The 19,468-nt window shown below is 43.8% G+C and overlaps 1 protein-coding gene across 1 annotated transcript; it reads left to right on the forward strand.

Moving 5' to 3' along the window:
- The first annotated feature begins 352 nt into the window (after window positions 1–352).
- Window positions 353–7,913, forward strand: btg1 (B-cell translocation gene 1, anti-proliferative). Its single transcript, XM_028424987.1, has 2 exons — window positions 353–810; window positions 3,606–7,913. The coding sequence occupies exons 1-2, from the start codon at window positions 666–668 to the stop codon at window positions 4,010–4,012; spliced, it is 552 nt and encodes a 183-aa protein (XP_028280788.1). The 5' UTR covers window positions 353–665; the 3' UTR covers window positions 4,013–7,913.
- The last annotated feature ends 11,555 nt before the right edge of the window (window positions 7,914–19,468 follow it).

Below are 19,468 nucleotides of genomic sequence, written 5' to 3' on the forward strand. Positions count from 1 at the left end.
AAAATGTTTTTTTTTTTTATTTTGGCCAATCATGCAATCCTTTAACTCCGTTTAGGTTACAGGTTTTATCTGTGTTGTCAGTAGCTGCCATTGCAGAATTGTGTTTTTGTTTTTTTGTTGGTTTCCTGTACTTTTTTTCAACTTCCCATAATTCCGACAGCACGTGAAGGCAGCACGATTTCACGCTGCGCCTCTCTGTTTATTTTCAGAGCTCTGACGTGACCGCTGCACTCCTCCTATATGTGGCTCGTCAGTGGATGCACGGCTGCCGATTGGTGAGCTGCAGTTGCTGTAGCAGCTTGTGTCGGAGCTGAGGGGAGGGAGGAGGAGGGGGGGGCTATAAAACCCGTTCCCCCTCTCACTGAGCTTCACTCTAGAGGAGGAAAGTCAGCAGGGAGGGTTGGCTTACGATTCAACGAGGGACCCCCCCAAAACCGACCCTCTGTATTTACCAACAACAGGCGTCTTATTCCCAACATCTGCACCGTCCCAGCCAGCACACGGACTCTCTCTGTTAGAAGAACTTCCCTCTACCTCGACTGATAAATGCCAAGAGAAACAACACAAGCGCCAACAGATAAGGATCGCTGCTCAGAGTCGGAGAGAACGAGTCAAATAAACACGTAGAGAAAAAAGCGCACGGATCGTCGCCGCTGCCTTTCTCAATGCATACCCTCTGTGCCCGGGGAACGATGAAACCAGAGATCAACGCCGCCGTCGGATTTCTGTCGAGATTTCTGAGGGTAAAAGGACACGTAAACGATCGACAGGTCCAAACATTCAGCCAAAGCTTACAGGACATTTTGGCAGGTAAGGAAACGCAAAAATGATCCAAATTACGCACAGAAATCACCACTACGAACACTCTAAAATGTACACTACACTTTCACATATCACATTTTAACCGTCTTTTGTGTGTGGATGCTTAAATTTGGCTTGTAATAGACGTGAGAAGAAGCCTTTCTTTGTTCTCTAAGTATCACTATCAAGCGCTACCAGCGCGCACCACTGTTTGCGCACGTCGAAGATGAGGGGGTGGAAAAAAACACCACCAAGTATCTAACAGCGGATGATCCAAGACGATTGGTGGACGATTAAAATCGGTACAATGGAATATTTCCAACAAAGAAATCCAATTTGGTTAAAGTTCGGGGTGTTTATTTGGACGAACGGGGTGGGGGGAGGGGGGTTGAAGCGAAGAGACGCTTCGCTCGAACAAGGAAGTGCGCCTCGGTCGATAAAGCTCTCAGAGAATGGAGCAAAACAGCCCCCAGTGACACAGTAGAGACTGCTCACATTACGTAATGCTATAGACGAAATAGGTTAATAATTAAAATATGTGCAGACACCATTTTTATTCTGGTGCCGTAAACGCAACACATTTAACACTAAAATGTTTAAACGGCATTTTCGAGTGTTTTGTGATATTTTTATCTTCCGCTCATTTTAATGATTTGAAGTAACCCGTTTTAATTTCCAGCAAATCTCTCTTTTTAAATTATTATATATTAAATTGAGTGTTGGCCGTTCTTAACGCGACAGGGGGATTGTGTCTCATTTCCTGCTGTAAACACATTCCAGCCTCACGGCTCTAAAGCTGCCATACATCTGCTTCATTCCATCCAACAGCAGATGACCCACATTTTCCACACAAGGGCCTCTCTTATATATGAAAACTTGCTTCACCGAATTTTGGAGACCTTAATAATAAAACAATAGGAGGCACGATTTTCTAATTTATGTGTGGAAAAATCTCAATCACGAACACACTTGAACCCACTTTTTTTAATTAATCAAATTTACCCAAAAATGTGTGTGTTCTTGGCTCCATTGTGTTTGTAAACAGACAAAAGTTTGGAGCCTGTGTGTGTGTGTGTGTGTGTGTGTTGCTGAGCGCCTATAGGAGGACATTAAAGATGGAGGAGGGGGATTCCGCTGAAACAAACCCATATTTAGCTAATTATGTCCACATTCTATTGTATCACAACATTATATCCGACCCCACATCTCTGTGATTGGCCTGTAATCTAATTAACAGTAAAAGAGTCTTTGTGATGGTATCGTGTGGGGCTTGCAGCAGCTAAACTAGGCCAGCCAGAGCTCTTTTGTGCTCCGTTACTCACTATTGTGTCTGCATGCTTGAAAAGCCCAGCTCCTCTTGTTTGTGCTGAGCAAAGGGAAGTGGGGGGGAATAAGTCCCAATGGCGGAAGTTGTGTAATTTGTAGTTAGCAGTGTTTCAGTTCTTTGCCTCATATGGAAAATACCCAGCCAACCAGTAAATGTTTTTCCAGTGTTTGGGGTCAGCTGTAGTGAATAAACAACCCTCTTTGGTTAAACTCTTTAAGTTAAGCGCACACTCGTCTGCTTACTTTTCTGCCCCTCCGCCTCCTCCTCCCGTGTGCCCTCCTTTTTAAGAATAGGCCCTGCTGAGCTGATCATTTCCCAGCTGCTCCAGGGTTTGTAGGCAGCCGTCTTTTGTGGCACGGTCTGGGTGCCAGCCCCTCCATTAGCTCAGCATTATACAGCCGTCTGTGATAAGGCACCGGAGGAGGAAGGGAGTGGAGGAGAAGGAGGAGGGGTTGGCAGGGGGGGTTGTTATTGTGGATGCATACAGGTGGCCTCCGGGTCCCTGGACTGAATGCTGGCCTACTTCACTTAACCCGTTTCTCATTGGCCATAGTGACCGTGAATGGGAATTCAATATGGACGAGCCTTGTCTGGGTAAATGGGGAGGGGGGGGTAGGTGTGTTTCTTAAGTGTGAGGTTGGAACAAAAAGAGATTTGAAGCTCTCCAGCTCTCCTTGAAGCCTTTTTTATAGGCTTACAGTGAATTCCACAGTCACACATAAAGTCAAACACTCATTTGTTACATTTTTAAGTGAGAGTGGCGTCACTATGAATCACCAGTTTCACTGCACTTCTCCTCACAAAAAACTTCCACAAAGAAAGGGGAGGAAAAAAACAGGGTCCTGTCCCTTTAAGAGGCGGAGCTGAGCATCCCAGATGGCTGGCTCGCTGGCTGGGACACTTTTGGTGTTGTTGTTCAGCCAGTCATGGGAGACTTTGTGACACTGACGAAGGCCAGGGGAGGGATTGTGCAATTCAGTGGCACTCTTTTTGTCACGTAGGCCCAGGGTGCCTGTTTATGGCTGCTTATCAGCCCAGTAACAGGTGGTGATGTTTTTCTTTCCGCTCTTTGGCCATGGCACACAGTAACTCCCTGTGCTACAAGCCAATAAGTACACTTATCCTTAAACCCTCTTTTTGTTGCTTTTCATTTGATAAATTATTAGATATCCAGCTATAAATCAGTTACATCTCACTTCCCGTTTGAAGAGGAAATGTGTTTTCTTATTTTTATGATGTTCCCATTTTCGCTTGAACTGTTTTTACAACCAGAAGGTGTTTGTAGTCTCGCAGAGTACAGCCTGTCTGCTCTCTGTCCAACCTTTGCTCAGCTCCAGTTTACTGCTTATCACACCTGCACGGCCACAGTCTACTGTAAGACACATGCATTTTATAGTCTCCTTAGACAGACATGAGAACTGTGTTCACACGTGAGGATTACAAAAGCTAAACTCTTCGCTTCTTTGTCCTTCTGCAGAGCAATATAAGCACCACTGGTTCCCAGACAGGCCATGCAAGGGTTCGGGCTACCGCTGCATCCGCATCAACCACAAGATGGACCCGCTAGTGGGGCAGGCAGGCCAGCGCATTGGCCTGACCATCCAGCAACTCTACCTGCTGCTGCCCAGTGAGCTCACGCTCTGGGTGGACCCCTTCGAGGTGTCCTACCGCATCGGTGAGGACGGCTCCATCTGCGTCCTGTACGAATCGCAGCCCGTTCCTGCAGGAATGCAGGCGATGGCCACTGCCAACGGCGCCCCCTCAGGAAACAGCGGGTCAGTGAGCCCCATGGTGGACAGTCACATCAGCTGCAAGGAGGAACTGATGGTGCTGGGCAGAACCAGTCCCTCCAAAGCCTACAATATGATGACTGTGTCCAGCTAAAGTGGCACGCTGTCACCCACCCCGGCCTACTTTTTTTTTCATTTTTTTTGTTCAGGGTCACGCCGTGGCTGGTTAGATCACTTGGCCAGACCAGGGTGAGCCTTTTTAAAGCTAAGAATATGAAATGAAATTGTGAAAGAAGAAAAAAGCAAAAGGAAAAAAAAACGCCTATCGTCCAGGTGATGGAAACCTTGTAGGTTTGATTTTTTTACCCTCTCTCTCCCCCCATTATCATCGGTTCTGTTGTGTCATTGGATCAGCTGGGCGTTTTTTTAGGAGAGGTTTTATGGAAATGGAACTGTTGGGGCAGCTAAAACAACCAACCACCCAACCAGGAACCCCCATGGAGACAAGGCTCCGTCTAACCCCTAACCCATCCACCCAACCCCACCCCACCCCAACTGTAAACAACATGGCGATCAGCTCCCTCTCTGAAGGGGCTATCAGCATTGACTTTGCACTTTTCTTACTTGTGGTTACTATGGGTACATTTTTAACACACCACTGCAAAAAGTCTAAATTGTCAGGATTTGTTTATTTTTTTTCTCCCCCCAGGAATTATATTCCTTCAATTTTCATTTGTTTTGTTTCCTGTTGGGGAGGAAGTTGAGGTTCAGACTGTGCCCATTGCAAATCCAAGCTCAAGGTAAAGAAACACCCACTGAGAGCATCTCTATTTTCTATATAAACACCTTTTTGGACCACACAGAGTTTGTTTTCTTTATCTTGTAGCTATTGAGAAAACAGCTTGTGGTCTTAACTTCCCTTCCTCCCCTCTTCATCTCGACCTGTATGTAAGTGCAAGTGGAATGTGTTTTGACACCTGCTACCTATGGATACCAGTGTGTCCAGTTGCACTGCCATCACCCATCTTATGTGTAGCTTTCAGGGGGAGGAGGCGCAGAGGAGGGTCAGGGTGGAGATCCATCTCCTTGTTCTGCCGCCACCTCCTCCTCCTTCGAGGTAATGAATGTTGTTGAAATTCACAATCAAAGTTCCTGTGTTATATTTTTTTTTGCACCACCACCACTTTGTCATCTCTTTAATTACCAAAACTCAAAGTGTAGCAAAAGAAAGGGGGGCCTATTTACCCAAATTTTAGTCATGTGGCCCGCTTACAATTGGCGTTGAATGCACTTTGACGTGAGATTGTGTGGGATGTGTACTTCTTGGAGAAAATCGCCTGCATTCCATCCATTTGAATGTCATCTTTTCACACCGTTTTTACTGCCCTTGCCATTTTTTAGCCATTTGTTGATACTGTAGCTCCCACGTTGGGATAATAGGCTGACGTCTATTTAAAAAAATGGGGGGAGTGTGCGACTCTGGATTTCAAAACCTTTTTTTCTAACACTGTATTTGTTTGGTGGAGTTTATTCTGGGTGGTATGTTAGAAACATTCTGTCATCCATTCATAAGGCACTGTTGAGTCTGCAGAGCTAAGCTGCCCCTGACACACACACACACACACACACCACAGAGATGGTAATTTGCGTTGCTGATTTTTAACAGAATTTTGTCTGAAAGGTCTGGACTAAGTGATGACTGTGTGAGACTTTGGCCAAAGGGAGGTCTGGAGCGCCGGAGGTGAACTGCCTTACGGAGACCTCGTGAATTATGAGCCATGATGTTGCTAAACTGATATCAACCTGGTGCATTGTGCTACCTGGACCCTCGCCTTTACTTTAGGAGGTGTCCCCCCCCCCCTCCCTCCCTTCTGTTCCAGTGGGGGGAGGGGGGGGGGGGGTTAGAGTGCCTCAAGTGCCACATATCACCCCTCAGCTCAGACCTCCTGTTCAGCCAAAAAGCAAAGCCAGCATGCTGCTAGCTTGACCCCCTGTGGATGCAGGTAGACTTAATGTGACACATATCATCATCCATCACCGTGGGGTGCTTGGGGGTAAGGAAGGGCAGGGATGTGCAGAGGTAGGGGCGGGGAAGGGGTAGAGCTGGTGTGAGAGAGGCAGGTTGAGGAGGGGGGACCAGGGCCGGACTCTTTGTGTCCAGGGCAGCTAAAATCCCTCCAGCCCCCCCCTCTTCCCACCCTCTGGACTCGTTCAGCCTCAGCCCCAACCTCTTCCAACGTCACCCTGACCAGAAGCCCTCAAATCTCTTCAGTGGTGGATAACCAGCACACGCGCTCGGCGTGCTCGAGCTGCACTAAAAAGGGGGGGTGGGCTAGTGAGAGAACGTAAACCTGGATCACACATGAAGAAATGAGGGTACTATAGGCCATTGTTTTCATCTCACTGGATTGCGCTGCACTTGATTACCGAGTTTGAGTAGCAACTTTGTTTACATGCATATGAAAGGAGGATGCGATGTAGTCTGATGTACCCCCCCGACTTCACCACTGGTTCTGGGAGTAAGCGGTTCTAACCGTTTGGTTGAGCAGATGAGGCCTGAGCCGCTGGTCAAATCTGTCATGGCAGGCTGGTTCACTGCTCATCACCCAAACCTGTGGGTGTTTTAAGCTCCCCTAAGCTTGAGAGGATCATGGGTAATATAGCTATAGCCTTTGACGCACTGCAACCACCAACACCACCACCCCACCTTCCTGCCCTGCTCTCTGCTGATACTCCCTTCAGCAATCTGTGAAAAAAAACAAACCAGTGATTCCATGTTGGTCGGATAGAGAGGAGCCTGCTGGGACGGGAGCTTTGGTTTCCATGGCGGATACCAGTTTTAAAATCATGCTGCTCCTTTATTGCTTTTTAATGTCACGTAACAAGATGTTTTTTTGAGATTGGTCTATATTTCGGACACGAGATGATCGTCTCGTCTCACTTTCCTGTAGATGTGTTTTATGGTCACACTGGTAGATTTTCTCATATTTTCCACTCCTCCTCTTCATTCTCTTTTTTTATAAAGAGGATTTTTTTTAATTTAGTCTGGTGATTTAACCCCTACTTTTATGAATTTTTAGAGATGGGAAAAAAAAGAAAAATCCCCATTCGAACTCCCCTTCTTATCCCAAAAAATGGTTTTAAGACCCCAGTAATTAAATGGCATCCATTCAGCTTGTGCGCACATAGGTGACAGAATTGTTGTGAGAGTGCTTCGAGTAGTCAAGAGGTTTAAAAAAATAGCACATAAATGCACTAAATGTCAAGTTGAAGTAGTGTGACATTTTTTTTTTGCTTTTTGAGACGCAAGGAGTCTCTCCTGGAATGTATTGCCAAACTCAGGCCTCGGACATTCAATAAATAACTCTTATGGAAAAGTTGTGCATGTTAGGACATGAAACGGGAAGGGAACAGCAGTTTTGTTGTTGTTGTTGTCAATATATTGTCATCGATTAGTTGAATTATTGCCACTTTCACATTTGAGGTGTTTTTACATATTGTAGAATGTATTGTAACTGTACAACAAATGGTAGAGTACATAACATTACACATGGGAAGTGCCAATAATTGCTATCCTGAGGTGTTTTTTTAGATGTATTCCTTTTTTGTATTTCATCTTTTAACATGGATGACGCTTTTCGTAAGTGAAGCCATTTGTGATGGGAGTGTTGGCAAGGACCAAAGTTGTTTTGGTTACAAAAAAAGTAAATCTTAGTTTCCATAATCTGTAAGTGTAGACGTATCCTTTTGTTGTTTTTTTCCCTTTTTTCTCTTTCTTTTCATTTTTTTTCTCCCTTCTTTTCTATTTACATACAAAAGCAGAAAATAGACAAAAAAATCTGAGCTTACCCAAGAAGAAAAGCTGTATCTTGTGATCTCATGTCAGTACATCTTTATCGTGTTCAGTTTCTTTTTCCTTGGGTATGTTGTGATGAACTGCTGTAAATTTGTACAGTTCATGTAAATTGATTGTGCGGAAGTTGTACAGATTTCTATATTTTGGAAGAAAAGTTTTTTTTTCTCTGTAATAAAAGATTTCCTATCTTGGCATCATATTTCCTGTGAGCTGTGTCCTTATTTGAAGTTGAATTATAAAAGAAATACTAGATGGTTGTAGTCACACCAATATTTCACCAATATAGCTTGATGTAGTTTGTGATAATCCAGATTAGGAATATTTTTATACAATAAAAATCTAAATCTGATACAGACCTCATCAATATGTAGCCTTTTCTATATTTTGGCCATTTATTTACACATAAACACAGTATTAAGGTTACTGAAAGCTGATTTTTTTTTTAGTAGTTTTTTATATAACTTGATGTCTCCTTTGTGTGGTTAGAATAGCACTGCTGCTAACCTTACTAATGCATATGTACGGAATGTACAGTTACTCTTCCACTATGGAGCAACAAAGGCAGTACAATGTGCTACAGAGAGCAGGCTGCTGTTCTATGCAGAGTGGGTGTGTGTGTTATCATCATCCAATGGCTTGGCATCCTCTCGACAGTGCTTCAGTTTTTGCATGTGATTTTAATCATTGTTTTAAGAGCAATATCTGGTTAAATGCATGCAACATACATATAGTGTCTTGTTGTAAACAACCATCCAGCCAAAGGTGGAACTGCATGCCAAAGTCTGCATTTCTGGTTGGAAGGACAAACATCTACACATTTTTTAAAAGAAAAAAACAGTGTTTTTGTGCATGTAGTGACTAATGTTGTGGCCTCAGATTGGAATTGGATCCGCCACATGTTTAAGGACTGAGTGGACCATCTGTGCCTGGAGAGAGAAGAGAGTATAGGTCAGCAATTTTCCTGCCTCACCAACATTCGTTCCTCTCTCTGGACAGTAAACTGTAGTTTGTGTGTAAAGATCACACACACACACACACACACTGATTTTTGCAGACAGTGAGAGTGTTGCCCAAACGGTGTTTCATGGGTGTGCGCAGATTGAGAAAATCGTCTCGTTGCAGCTCTACATGTGGAAAGGACGCATTTCATAAAGTCTTTTCCCTTATAAGGTCTGTTTGCCTGACATGATCGGCAATCACACCGCAAATTGAAACATTTTTTGGACACTTCAAACCTAATGGAATGCTTCCACCTCTTAAATGGTGGGATGGGACAGGTGCTGTCAAATCTGTGTGGGGGAAAAAAGTGCCGTAACTCTGCCAACGAATAGATAACTATGATACTACTACTGCAGCAAAAACAGCTGAGTCTGCAAAAACCCAGAGTTTTGGATTAAGACTGCAATCCTTTGCAGCGCTCTGAATCCCCCAGGTTGCTTAGCAGCAGGCGGAAAAAAAGAAAAACATGTAGCTCATTTTGACACACAGACAAGGAGGGAACGAGAAGAGCTGGTTTAGCAGGAGCTGGGGGCGTTCTGAAAGGAGGAGGAGGAGGAGGAGGGGGTTAAGGGCACGGAGAGGGAAAGTGACTGGGCTGAAGCTTTACCTCTGTAAACACTGGCTAGCACGAGGCCTCAACAGCTGTCAGCATGAAGCACAATGAGAGACATAAATCATATTTAAGCCCCATATTTTTGGGATATTTTAGTACAAACTCCTCTCCGTGGAAGCAGGTTAGAGACTTGCCAGGGTTGTTTTGTGTGTAAATATCAGGCACTGGTGATGATTGTTGGATTGTTGGAGGGTGTGAGTGAATAAAAGAACCATCCAGCAACACACAAATAAACAAACAAAGCCCAAGTGATCCAGATTTAACAGGATTTTGTCATGCTCTGCAGACAATATTTTTGCAATGACTCATTTTGCAAGCTGTTTTTAAGTCAAAAATGAGAAGTGGATTGGAGAAGCTGTGCTTCCCAAACAAATATATAATCATTCTAACATAAAAATCAGTGAAATTATGCTTTTAAATACTTTCATTTGCCTCAAGCATTAAATTATAAACATTATTTACCATACAAAAATTTTTTATAGGAAATATGTTGCTGTTGTGTTGTTTTTGTCAAGTTTTTTGGTTTAATGTAGGAAGGTCTATAAAGGAATAGAGAATGTCTGAACAACTTTTGATTGACTAGCTGTTTACTTTAGCCATGCACGATAGTGTCAAGTCAAGAATTCTTCGTCTTCCATTCCATTCTGTAAACATTTCTTTGGGTAATAGAAATTGAAGTCCACTGGTGTAAACCACTGGGTTTACTAGGGAAATGCTAGAGAAGGTATTTTAATTTGTGCGTTGTCTTTTCAGTGTGTTTGAGTGCGATGTGGAGCGACACCACACCACACTCAGGCTTGTTCTTCTATGTGTTTGTGCAAACTTTGAAATGATTGCTTTTCACTTTCAGATTCTGTTGCAGCATTTGTGACAGAATGTCCTCAAATTTGTTGCATTGGAGTTTCAGCTTGGCACTGATGAAACAGCAGTGTAATGTTTTCCTGCCCCTTTTTGTTCTTACTTACATAGTAACAGAGGTCATCGTGCAAAGATGGCTGGATTAGGTGGAAAGTACCAGAAGGTGCGGCTAATTCTCATGAAACAGATAAGGATTTGATAAACAAAGTCATTCGTCTGTGCGAGTTCACCAACCTTAACATTCATACTTTTATTTTCCTATTATGAGATAACAGAAATGTAGCCTGCATTGTCTCCTGTCATGTAAGTGTGTAGCAATATTTACCGAATCTGAATGTACTGGCAATATGTTGAACAAAGGCCTGAGCGTGCGTGTGCGTGTGTGTGTGCGCGTCTGCTAACAGGCTCTGAGGCTGACATCTGGGACCCGCTTTGTTGCCAGCGAGATGACAGGGCAGCCCTCCTTCAGGGTGTGTGTGTGTGTGTCTTTGAAGGATAAAAGCCATGTGAGAGCTACACAGCTTTGTGTAAAGTGCTCCTCACACTGGCTGTGTGTGTGTGTTATTTGTGGTGATGCATGGGTGAAAAGAAGTTTGATTGCACAATCTTGCAGTAATACTGCAGCTGTGCAGGAGTCCGCTGTGACTGGATCTCTGCTGTATTAGAGCACGTGTGCAGAAGCCAAGGACGAGTTGATTCCTCTTTGAAACGGATCCCTGTCCTGCCTGGTGCGGGTCTCCTGGGGCTGCACCAGTTATCTTTCTCCTTCCCCTTAGGGTACTATTCATCCTCAGGGCTATGGGGAGGAGGGGGGCAGTTGGGGAGAAAAGGCTTGGGAAGCTCATGTCACTGATGCTAGATGGATTGATGGAGGAACAGAGGCCCCCCTCAGGGAAAATCGAGCGGCAGACAGCAGACCAGAGCAGAAGGTCTGAATGTGGTGCAGCACTGCTGGGGGTCACAGTGACTTCTGCGACATGTGCACACGTGTGTTTCTTTACATTGATTGCGTTAGACTTTGCTCCAGAGGTCATGTAAATAAACAGGTGATGCACAGAGCAAAGCTACATAGTGTTAACTTTATAGGTCCCCATTACAAAATGAAGTCTAAATTTGTGCTTCTGACACTATCGTTGATTTTCTCTGGTATTTAGCACCATACGGGTGTGTTATCAAAATCTCCTTGTTATGATGAACAGTGTCATGGCGACATTCTTGTAATACTTGTGAAAATCTTTTTATGGCAACACACAGAAAGAGGTAAGTCAGAGCACGATTGGATCTGTTCACGCTCCGTCTTCATCTACTTCCTCATGCCCTCTCTCCTTTCTTTAAGCAAAAATAGATCCTCTCATTACTCTTTATCTCCCTCTCAGGTTATGTATTCTCTGACATCCATCCTTCTCATATCACCCCCACCACCCACCATCCATCCAGGCCCCTTCCTTTGGACTACTGTCTATCTATATACCTCCTTCTCCAGACTGCTGGTGTCACCAGTCTGCTCACACTCACAGCAAAGGAATTCATTCCAGAGTCTGGCATCAGGCCTTATTGGGGTAAGGTGAGGGGCCTCAGTGGGAATCATGTGATTGACCGTGTCTCCATATGCACCCAAGCCTTGTGTGTTTCTAAAGTCTCTGAGTGAGGAAGAGTGTAGAAAAATGTCAATAACCAGGGCTCCTAATAAGGAAAGCTATTGATTATTCAGTATTTTTAGCCTGCATATGTCACCAAGACATGGTCCTACTTCACGATCATGCAGTGTAGGTAGGTTAAAGCTAGCTTAGCTTGCTTGCCTGTCAATTCTCTACCTTTAGCTAACGTGGTCCATGATGCTAATCTTGTAGCCAAATGTGTCAACAGTCTGGAAATCTGCTGGCGCAGTTTGCACAGTGTAGCTAGTTGCAGAATGAAGAAGTGCAGCTTTAAAAGTTGCACTTTCACAGGAACTGAGGAACAAAAGAACATCTGGTACCAGCACCTCTTTCTGCTTCACAGCCACTGAAACAAATTGAACCACCCATATGTTTTTAGACTTTAGCCCACTTTATATGTGTTACCAACAAGCTCTGCGTCCTAATGATAAGCTAACATGCTAACCACCGCTCATGTCTTTCCCTTCGTTTGTATGAATTCTCCCACATGTGGTTATCTGCAAGTCAGTGGCGAGACACGGAGGCAACATATTTCTTGCGGTCGGCCTCTCCCAATCAGCAGGCAACACTCTGAAACACTCAGAGAGAGAGAGAGAGGCAGAAAACCAGTCACCTAAATATAGCCTGGCCTTGGGGCTCAGCAAGCGGCCCGATCTGCATGAGGTCTGGCCTCACACACACACAAGTGTGTGTACAAGCACGAAGATTCATACCAACACACACACAAGCAAATTTATAGTGTGGACCCTCACAATGAATCGCACGCTCTTTATAGTGTACAGACAGTTCGTTCACGTAGACACTGTCACACACTGTCCTCACTTCAACAGAAACACAAGCTTGCGCTAAAGGTCACTTGCATCAGTGGCCATCAGCTCTCTGCTGACTGGAGGAGACCCCCCCCCCCCCAATGGCAGCCATTTCACAAACATCCGAACACGAGGTCCACATCCTCAAACTCTTGCACCAATGGTTTCAGAGCATCAGTTCAATTTGGCTAACAACACACTTGTCTTTTTTTTTCCCCAGAAAGCACGTGTTCATTTAAAGCCCTTTCAGATGCTTGTAAACACGATGCAGCTCGCTAACCTCGAACCCACGTGATCGAGCGGCTGTGCCTGGCTTCGACTCTGGTGGTTTGGTTTAGTTTTCTGAGAAACTGACAGGAAAAAAAGACGAGTGAACGCAGCACCTCAGCTGTTTCCTGTTTATGTCGAAGGGAAACCGTAATTTGCTAACTGGAGGCAACAGAGAGAGAGATGCAAACGGGGGGATAAAAAATGGTGATTTAGGAGGTGAGATCAGGGATTAGGGTGAATTACACATTAAACACCAAGATATATAGAGAGACAGAAACCAACGGGAAATGTGGCATGAATGGTTGACGGGAAAATGATTCAGGAGACAAAGACATTTGATTGAGGACTGCAGGGAAATGTACAGTTGTACTTAGAGAGAAAAGAAAACAGCTGACAGGAAGATCTGTGGCTGTTCTTCTCACAGCTGTCTGAGCACACACACACACACATTTTGTCAAACGGCTTCAAAACACCCACACTCAAGAAGTAAGAGTGAGCAACATCCACGTGTTAGCAACAACACACAGGCGCAAAATGTACAGAGCGCACTGTGCCAAAGTAAAAGGAAACACAAATTTACAGAAGCACGTACACTCACACACACACGCACGTCCTCTTTTGCTTATTACAACACACTATCACACATGCATACAACACTAAATAGTTGCTATCGCTTACATCTGATATCATCTCTAAAAGCTTGTCAGGGGTTTTGGCATCTGAAGCTTTGTGTTTATAATCCTGGTAGTGTTGACTAATCATGAGCGGCTGTTCAGTGTCATAACTTGTTGTCAAGCAAATAACATGGTCCACAAGTTGGACTAAGCTACATCTCTAAGCTTATCGAGTCAAAACTGGTCCACACAGGGACTAAAGTTGTGCTTCTTTGTGATGTTCTGCCTCTTGTGACTGTGGGATCTGGATAATAAAGTGGCAGCAAAACATTTAACGTGCAAAAAAAAAACATCCGTGACCTACTTAAGACAGGCAGCTTAATGAGTAACGGTAGAAGGCTAATTTCCCTATGGGACTAATATGTTACTCATTACCCGTGAACTGCTGTAGCCTGAAAGGTACACATAATAAATAAATAAATCTGGGTCTTACGCAATGTGGCACTAATTCTATGAGTGGATTCATATATCAGACTTTTTCTATATACAGACAGCCAAACCTCCATGTTCATATCTAATAGCAGATTTTAAAGTAGTTTATTGGCTTCCAGTGAGAAGCAGCCATTGTTTCACGTCAACTTTTTGACTGTCATGAATACACTGTATGTGTACTCATCATGTGTCAGTGTAAAAATAGTCAAAAATATGGCAGAACATGGCAACACAGTGTGTGTATCAGTCTGAAAAAGACAATAAGGACCTTATGTTCACTGTTCAAGGAGCTATACTTCTAATTCTGTTTAGAATTAGAAGAAATAATCCAGTGTTAACTGATGTTTCTCTTACTGTATAAATCAAACCTGGGGGAGGAGACAGAGGAGTGATAAATGGAAGTGTAGCTCACTTTTAGGGAGTCATATTTTGCAATTTTCACTAAAAGTTTGTTCCAACTTTCAACAAAGTTCAACAACAGACACAGATGTGGATGATAGATACTGACACCAAGATATGGCCAAATTATCCGGGCTGAGGAGGAGACACACACACACACCCCACAGCAGCTGTTGGGGTGTGATATGTGCAACAACCCCTGCATCTTCATTCGGACCAGTTCTGGTAGGATTTAGCACGGGGCTCGGCTGGAATGGGTTGAACCCATGCCGTGCATTCCAGCCTGCGTGTGCACACACTCCATTGGCCTACTTGTGTCAAAGGGGAAAGGCACGTACTGTGCACTGTACACTTAAACGCACAAAGCAGAGGAGGAGGAGGAGGTCATCTTTCTGTTCCCTGCTCAGACTGTAAATAAAGACCGGAGGTGAGCACACACACACTGGTGCAGCCATGCTCACGTCACATGCTGCAGGTTTGTACGTTAAATGTGTATGTCAAGCTAACATATAGACTTTGAATATAAGTAAATACAGTTTGATCCACTGGCCTACATCACAGTGAACATGAAAGCACATCACTGTGTGTGTGTGAGTGCCAGGATTCAAGTCTTAATACCTCTCATAAGGGAAACATCTGCTACCCTTCATCTCCCAGCCCGCTCTTCTCCTCTCTTTCTAATCTCCTTCCATGTCTCCACTGCTCTCTTGTCCTCATCCTATCTTTCTGTGAAGTTGCTCCTCTCTCACCCCCCCCCCTCTCCTGCAGCATGCTCTCCCCCAGCTTTTTTGGCTCCTCACTGACTCTCCACCACAGCTGGGGTTGTTTTTGAACCATCTAGCGCATCAGCGGATGAAAACAACTATGCTGCATTTCTGCGAGAGTGAAAAGAAAAAAAAATGCTGACATCCCCAGAAAGGCACGGGTCTCTCCGTCTTTGTCGTCCTTGCATATTTCTTTTTTTTTTTTCCATGACTGTGCACGGCAGGCTCAAACAGCTGTGGTTCACATCCAACATCCTGCCATAACTCAGTTTGCCAAAAACACAGAATTCCAGGGTGCATCAAATGATCCGGAAAAGGATGCAACTTTTTTATTTCATTTTTTTTCCTTAAGTGTCAAATTCCGGCCGCTCTGACCATCCGGGCAGACTGACAGAGACAACGGGCCGCTTTGCAGATCACAAAAGTCAACTTAATGTGTCATCTTGGACTGTGCAGTTTGACGCAGACTAACAGCTCCTCTTACAGTCGGTGCATTATTCCAGTTTGTCTCCATTTCTTTCTCTTGTTCCTCTACAGGGATGGAAATGGAAATGTGACACTGTCGTAGATCCACCATGTAAACTGCCGAGGCATGCTACAACATGAAAGCCGCCTTTGACTGCGGCTGCATACGCTTGGCCTAGTTTTTGATTCCGTTAAATTATTGGGTGGTGGGAGGAAAAGCTGCACCATCTATGAAGTATTAGCAAATCAAATGTCAAATGGTGCACAGTATATGTGTATATGTGTGGGTGTATATATCCACCTCTGTTAGACTAAACAGAGCTAGGGATCTGTTTATGTGAATGTAGCTGTAGCAACCCTGTGTGTATTTATCGGTTATAGCTCGTCTTCTTTATTAGCACTAGCTATTTGGTTGCTAATTGTGCTAAAGGTTTGCTAAATTATCAACAGAATGTAAATAAATATGGGATTCGGGCCATATCTGGATATATCTTGATAGTCTGAACAACGTGAATCCGGATAGACAGTGTCCGGGTCGCGTACAAAAGCCGCGTGTAAACAACGGTCGTACTACAACAGTTTTGCCCTGAGTTTATTTTCCACAGGGCTACAAAGGAATAAACTACTTTTTGAGCCGAAAAAAAAAACACAGCGCATGCGGTCCTACCACAGCATGAACGGACTCTGTATATTGTGAGGCGCCACCTAGTGGTTTGGAGGACAACGAAAAACTGGATTGAGTGCGGACACGTGTGTGTGAAAATAGGTCTGAACGCATCCAGCTTAAAGGCTGTCCGCATTCAATCCTACTCTAGCTGTATTGACTTTCTCCAGTGTGAACGGGGCCTAAGTAAATTAAGGTGTAGTCTGCCTGTCTCAGAAAGGTATGGCACCAAACTTATGGGAGTACTCGGTCAAACTGGAGCAGCTCATTTGACTCTTTGGGAATTATTTGCATTTGTGAGCACTTCTTTATTTGCAAGTTTCCACTGTTGCTGCCAACGTGTTTTTTTAAAACATGCAAATGTGATGCAGATGACAGACTTTCATTTTACATGTAGACATGCTCTCTTTGTTATTATTATACATGGAATTAACTAAGCAGCTGCCTGACGTGAAGGCACATTGTTGGATCAGATACAGTTACGTTTTATCCTGCATTTGTTCCTGTCTGTCAGGCGAGAGAAACAACGTGACTTAGAGCATGATTGTCTGCAAATTTGTTAATGCTGTGCATATTTCACAATGAGCTTGTGTGAGTAACGGAGAATTTGTGTGCATTTGCCAAGTATCGTGTCTGATGTGTTTGTGTGCACATCTCCATCTCCTGGGAACTTTATCTGCTGCTAGCCAAGCTCCTTTAATTTTCCAGCAACGGAACAAGCCTGTTAAAGCAATTTCAAGTTGAGGTGATCCACGCTAAGGGTGTTTTTTTTTAGAAGAAGAATTCAATATGGGAGCCAAACAAAGGAAGGCCCTGATGGTTCCTGCCAACAACAAAACCTGTTCAAAGAGAAACACTAAACCTTCCTCCTCTGCATCCCTACACCTCACCAAGGACATCTTTGATGTCATCCAAAACAATGTTTATCTTTCCTCTGTGTACCCCAGCTGTGTTTATGAGGTGGTTAATAGGTGTGTGTGTGTGTGTGTGTGTGTGTGTGTGTGTGTGTATGCTACACCTGTGCTGTGCTAAGAGTTAAATGAGAAAATCAATACCAGTCTCATGTGGTTAGTCTGGAGTTAGAGGTCAACATAATGACTACAAGTAATGGAAATAGCTAACGAGACAAGTTTTTTTTTAATGTCCTAATTAAACAAGATGTACAATAACTTTTTTGTATTGTTGAGCTAAGCTAACAGTCTCATGTTTTCATTTTAAAACACACAATTTAGGCTGTAAACATGTTTATTTCTGTTGTAAAGTTGGACTCTTTAATACAGATGTCTATGGGGGTTGACTTACCCCTACTGGCCATTTAAGGAACAGCAGTTTTTGCCATGTTTGTAGATGTAGCTGCTTAGTGTGGATGTATTAAAATGTAATTAATGTATAATAAAATCCTTTTTTTATCATTTACATGGCATCTGAAATACATTTTCTGCTTATTGTTTCACATTCGGAGTGAAACATTTTAAATATTGCCATGCCTTGTTTTCTGTTCATCAACCAATCAGTCGTGTGACTAATTCTTTCAGCATAAATTAAGCTCAAACAGCATTTTCAGCCCACTGATGTGTATCCATGTATTTCTGGTTTCTGCCTCCAGTACCAGCAGATGCTCACATTCCGCGTGAGCTGTGTATACTACTACTACTGCAGACAAGCAAGGCAACTGTGCACATATGTGAGGCGCGCATGTGAACAATGCCACCAGTTGCTGTGGGTGGATGCTTTCCTGGTTGTCTGCCAGCCTGTGGGGAGTGGAGCTGACCACGGTACAAAGCAGGGTGTGAGCTGACAGTGGGGGGTGAAGCTTGGGAAGGAGGTGGAAGGAGAAGGCGGAGGTGGAGAGACCGAGGAGGAGGAGGAGGAGAAGGAGGGGGGGTGGTAAGTAGAGATAAAGCCAGACAGATGGAGCAGACAGTGACGCATAGACACCCACCCTGCATTTGAACAACACCCCTTCAGCAACTATCTGCCCATTTGTTTCTCCTCATTCTTGCTTTGTGCTTTTATTTATTCCCCCAACTTAAGGATAGTTTAAAAAGCAAATTAAACTTTCTTCCTCACTCTGTTTCCTCCCCACTTCCTTACTGATGCCTGATCTGAAAAGGTGAATCCTTGATACAGCTGCAGGATAGGAGGCAAAAATGAGAGTGTGGAGGGGTAATATATAAAATGGACAGGCATAGCTACCACCTGTTGTCTTGAAACCCCCATGTTTGGAAAGCTGATACCATCTAATGTGTCTCAGGTTTCCACAAACAACCTCAGCTGTCAGAGGTTTTTTGTCTGCTTCTATCCATCTCACAGCCCTCGCTCACAAAGAAAGGTTGTCTTTCATTGGTTACATATAAAAAAAAGATGCTCATAAGCACACTGCAGTCATCCCAGTGAATGCGTCTCATTATGAGTATGAGCATCGACAATCACATTGGAATGCAAAGGTAGCTGCTTTGCATACATGTGTGCGCTGGCACATCTGTGAAAAGGTCACGCTCATTGTGCGACTCTTTGAGGATGAGTTTGGTGAGGAGACAGGAAGCCCAGGGTGTTCACACTCTCTTTCCACATGAATAACCACTGATCACAGAGCACAGAAAGGTCGACCTCTGACCCTTCAGCTGAGCCAGTGGAAAAAGCCATTGTACTGTAATCAGTGTGTAACCAACCAACACTACGTTTTTAGGAAGTGAGGATGAAAAGTATTATGAAAAAAGATATGAATGTTTTCTTTGAAGAGAGAACAAAGGAAAACAAATGGGGTTAAAATTTCTTTAAGTATTTAAAGTCAATTAAAGCTACCATGCACAATGTTGGACTCCCCCTACTGGAAGTGGGAGCAACTACACAAACATGTTCATTACATGTACACACTCACATTTGACATAACAGGGAATACAATGTTAACTGTCTATTGCTCAGCCTATGGTATAAGAGCTAAGCTAAGCTAACTTCACTTGAGGAGAACCTTTTTCATAACATAAGCCTAGCTAGATGATTAATAGATAAGCATTGGTGTGAGGGCAGACACAGAGGTGGTGTTTGTGCCTTTTCACCTTTTATTACTACTTGATTAAAGCTACAATGTTGCTCTAAGGTCTACTTTTTTAAACCCTCATGACAGTTGTTAACCTCATCTCTTGTCA

The sequence above is a fragment of the Parambassis ranga genome, chromosome 2 (genome assembly GCF_900634625.1).
Source record: "Parambassis ranga chromosome 2, fParRan2.1, whole genome shotgun sequence".
In the NCBI taxonomy this organism is placed as follows: Eukaryota; Metazoa; Chordata; class Actinopteri; family Ambassidae; genus Parambassis; species Parambassis ranga.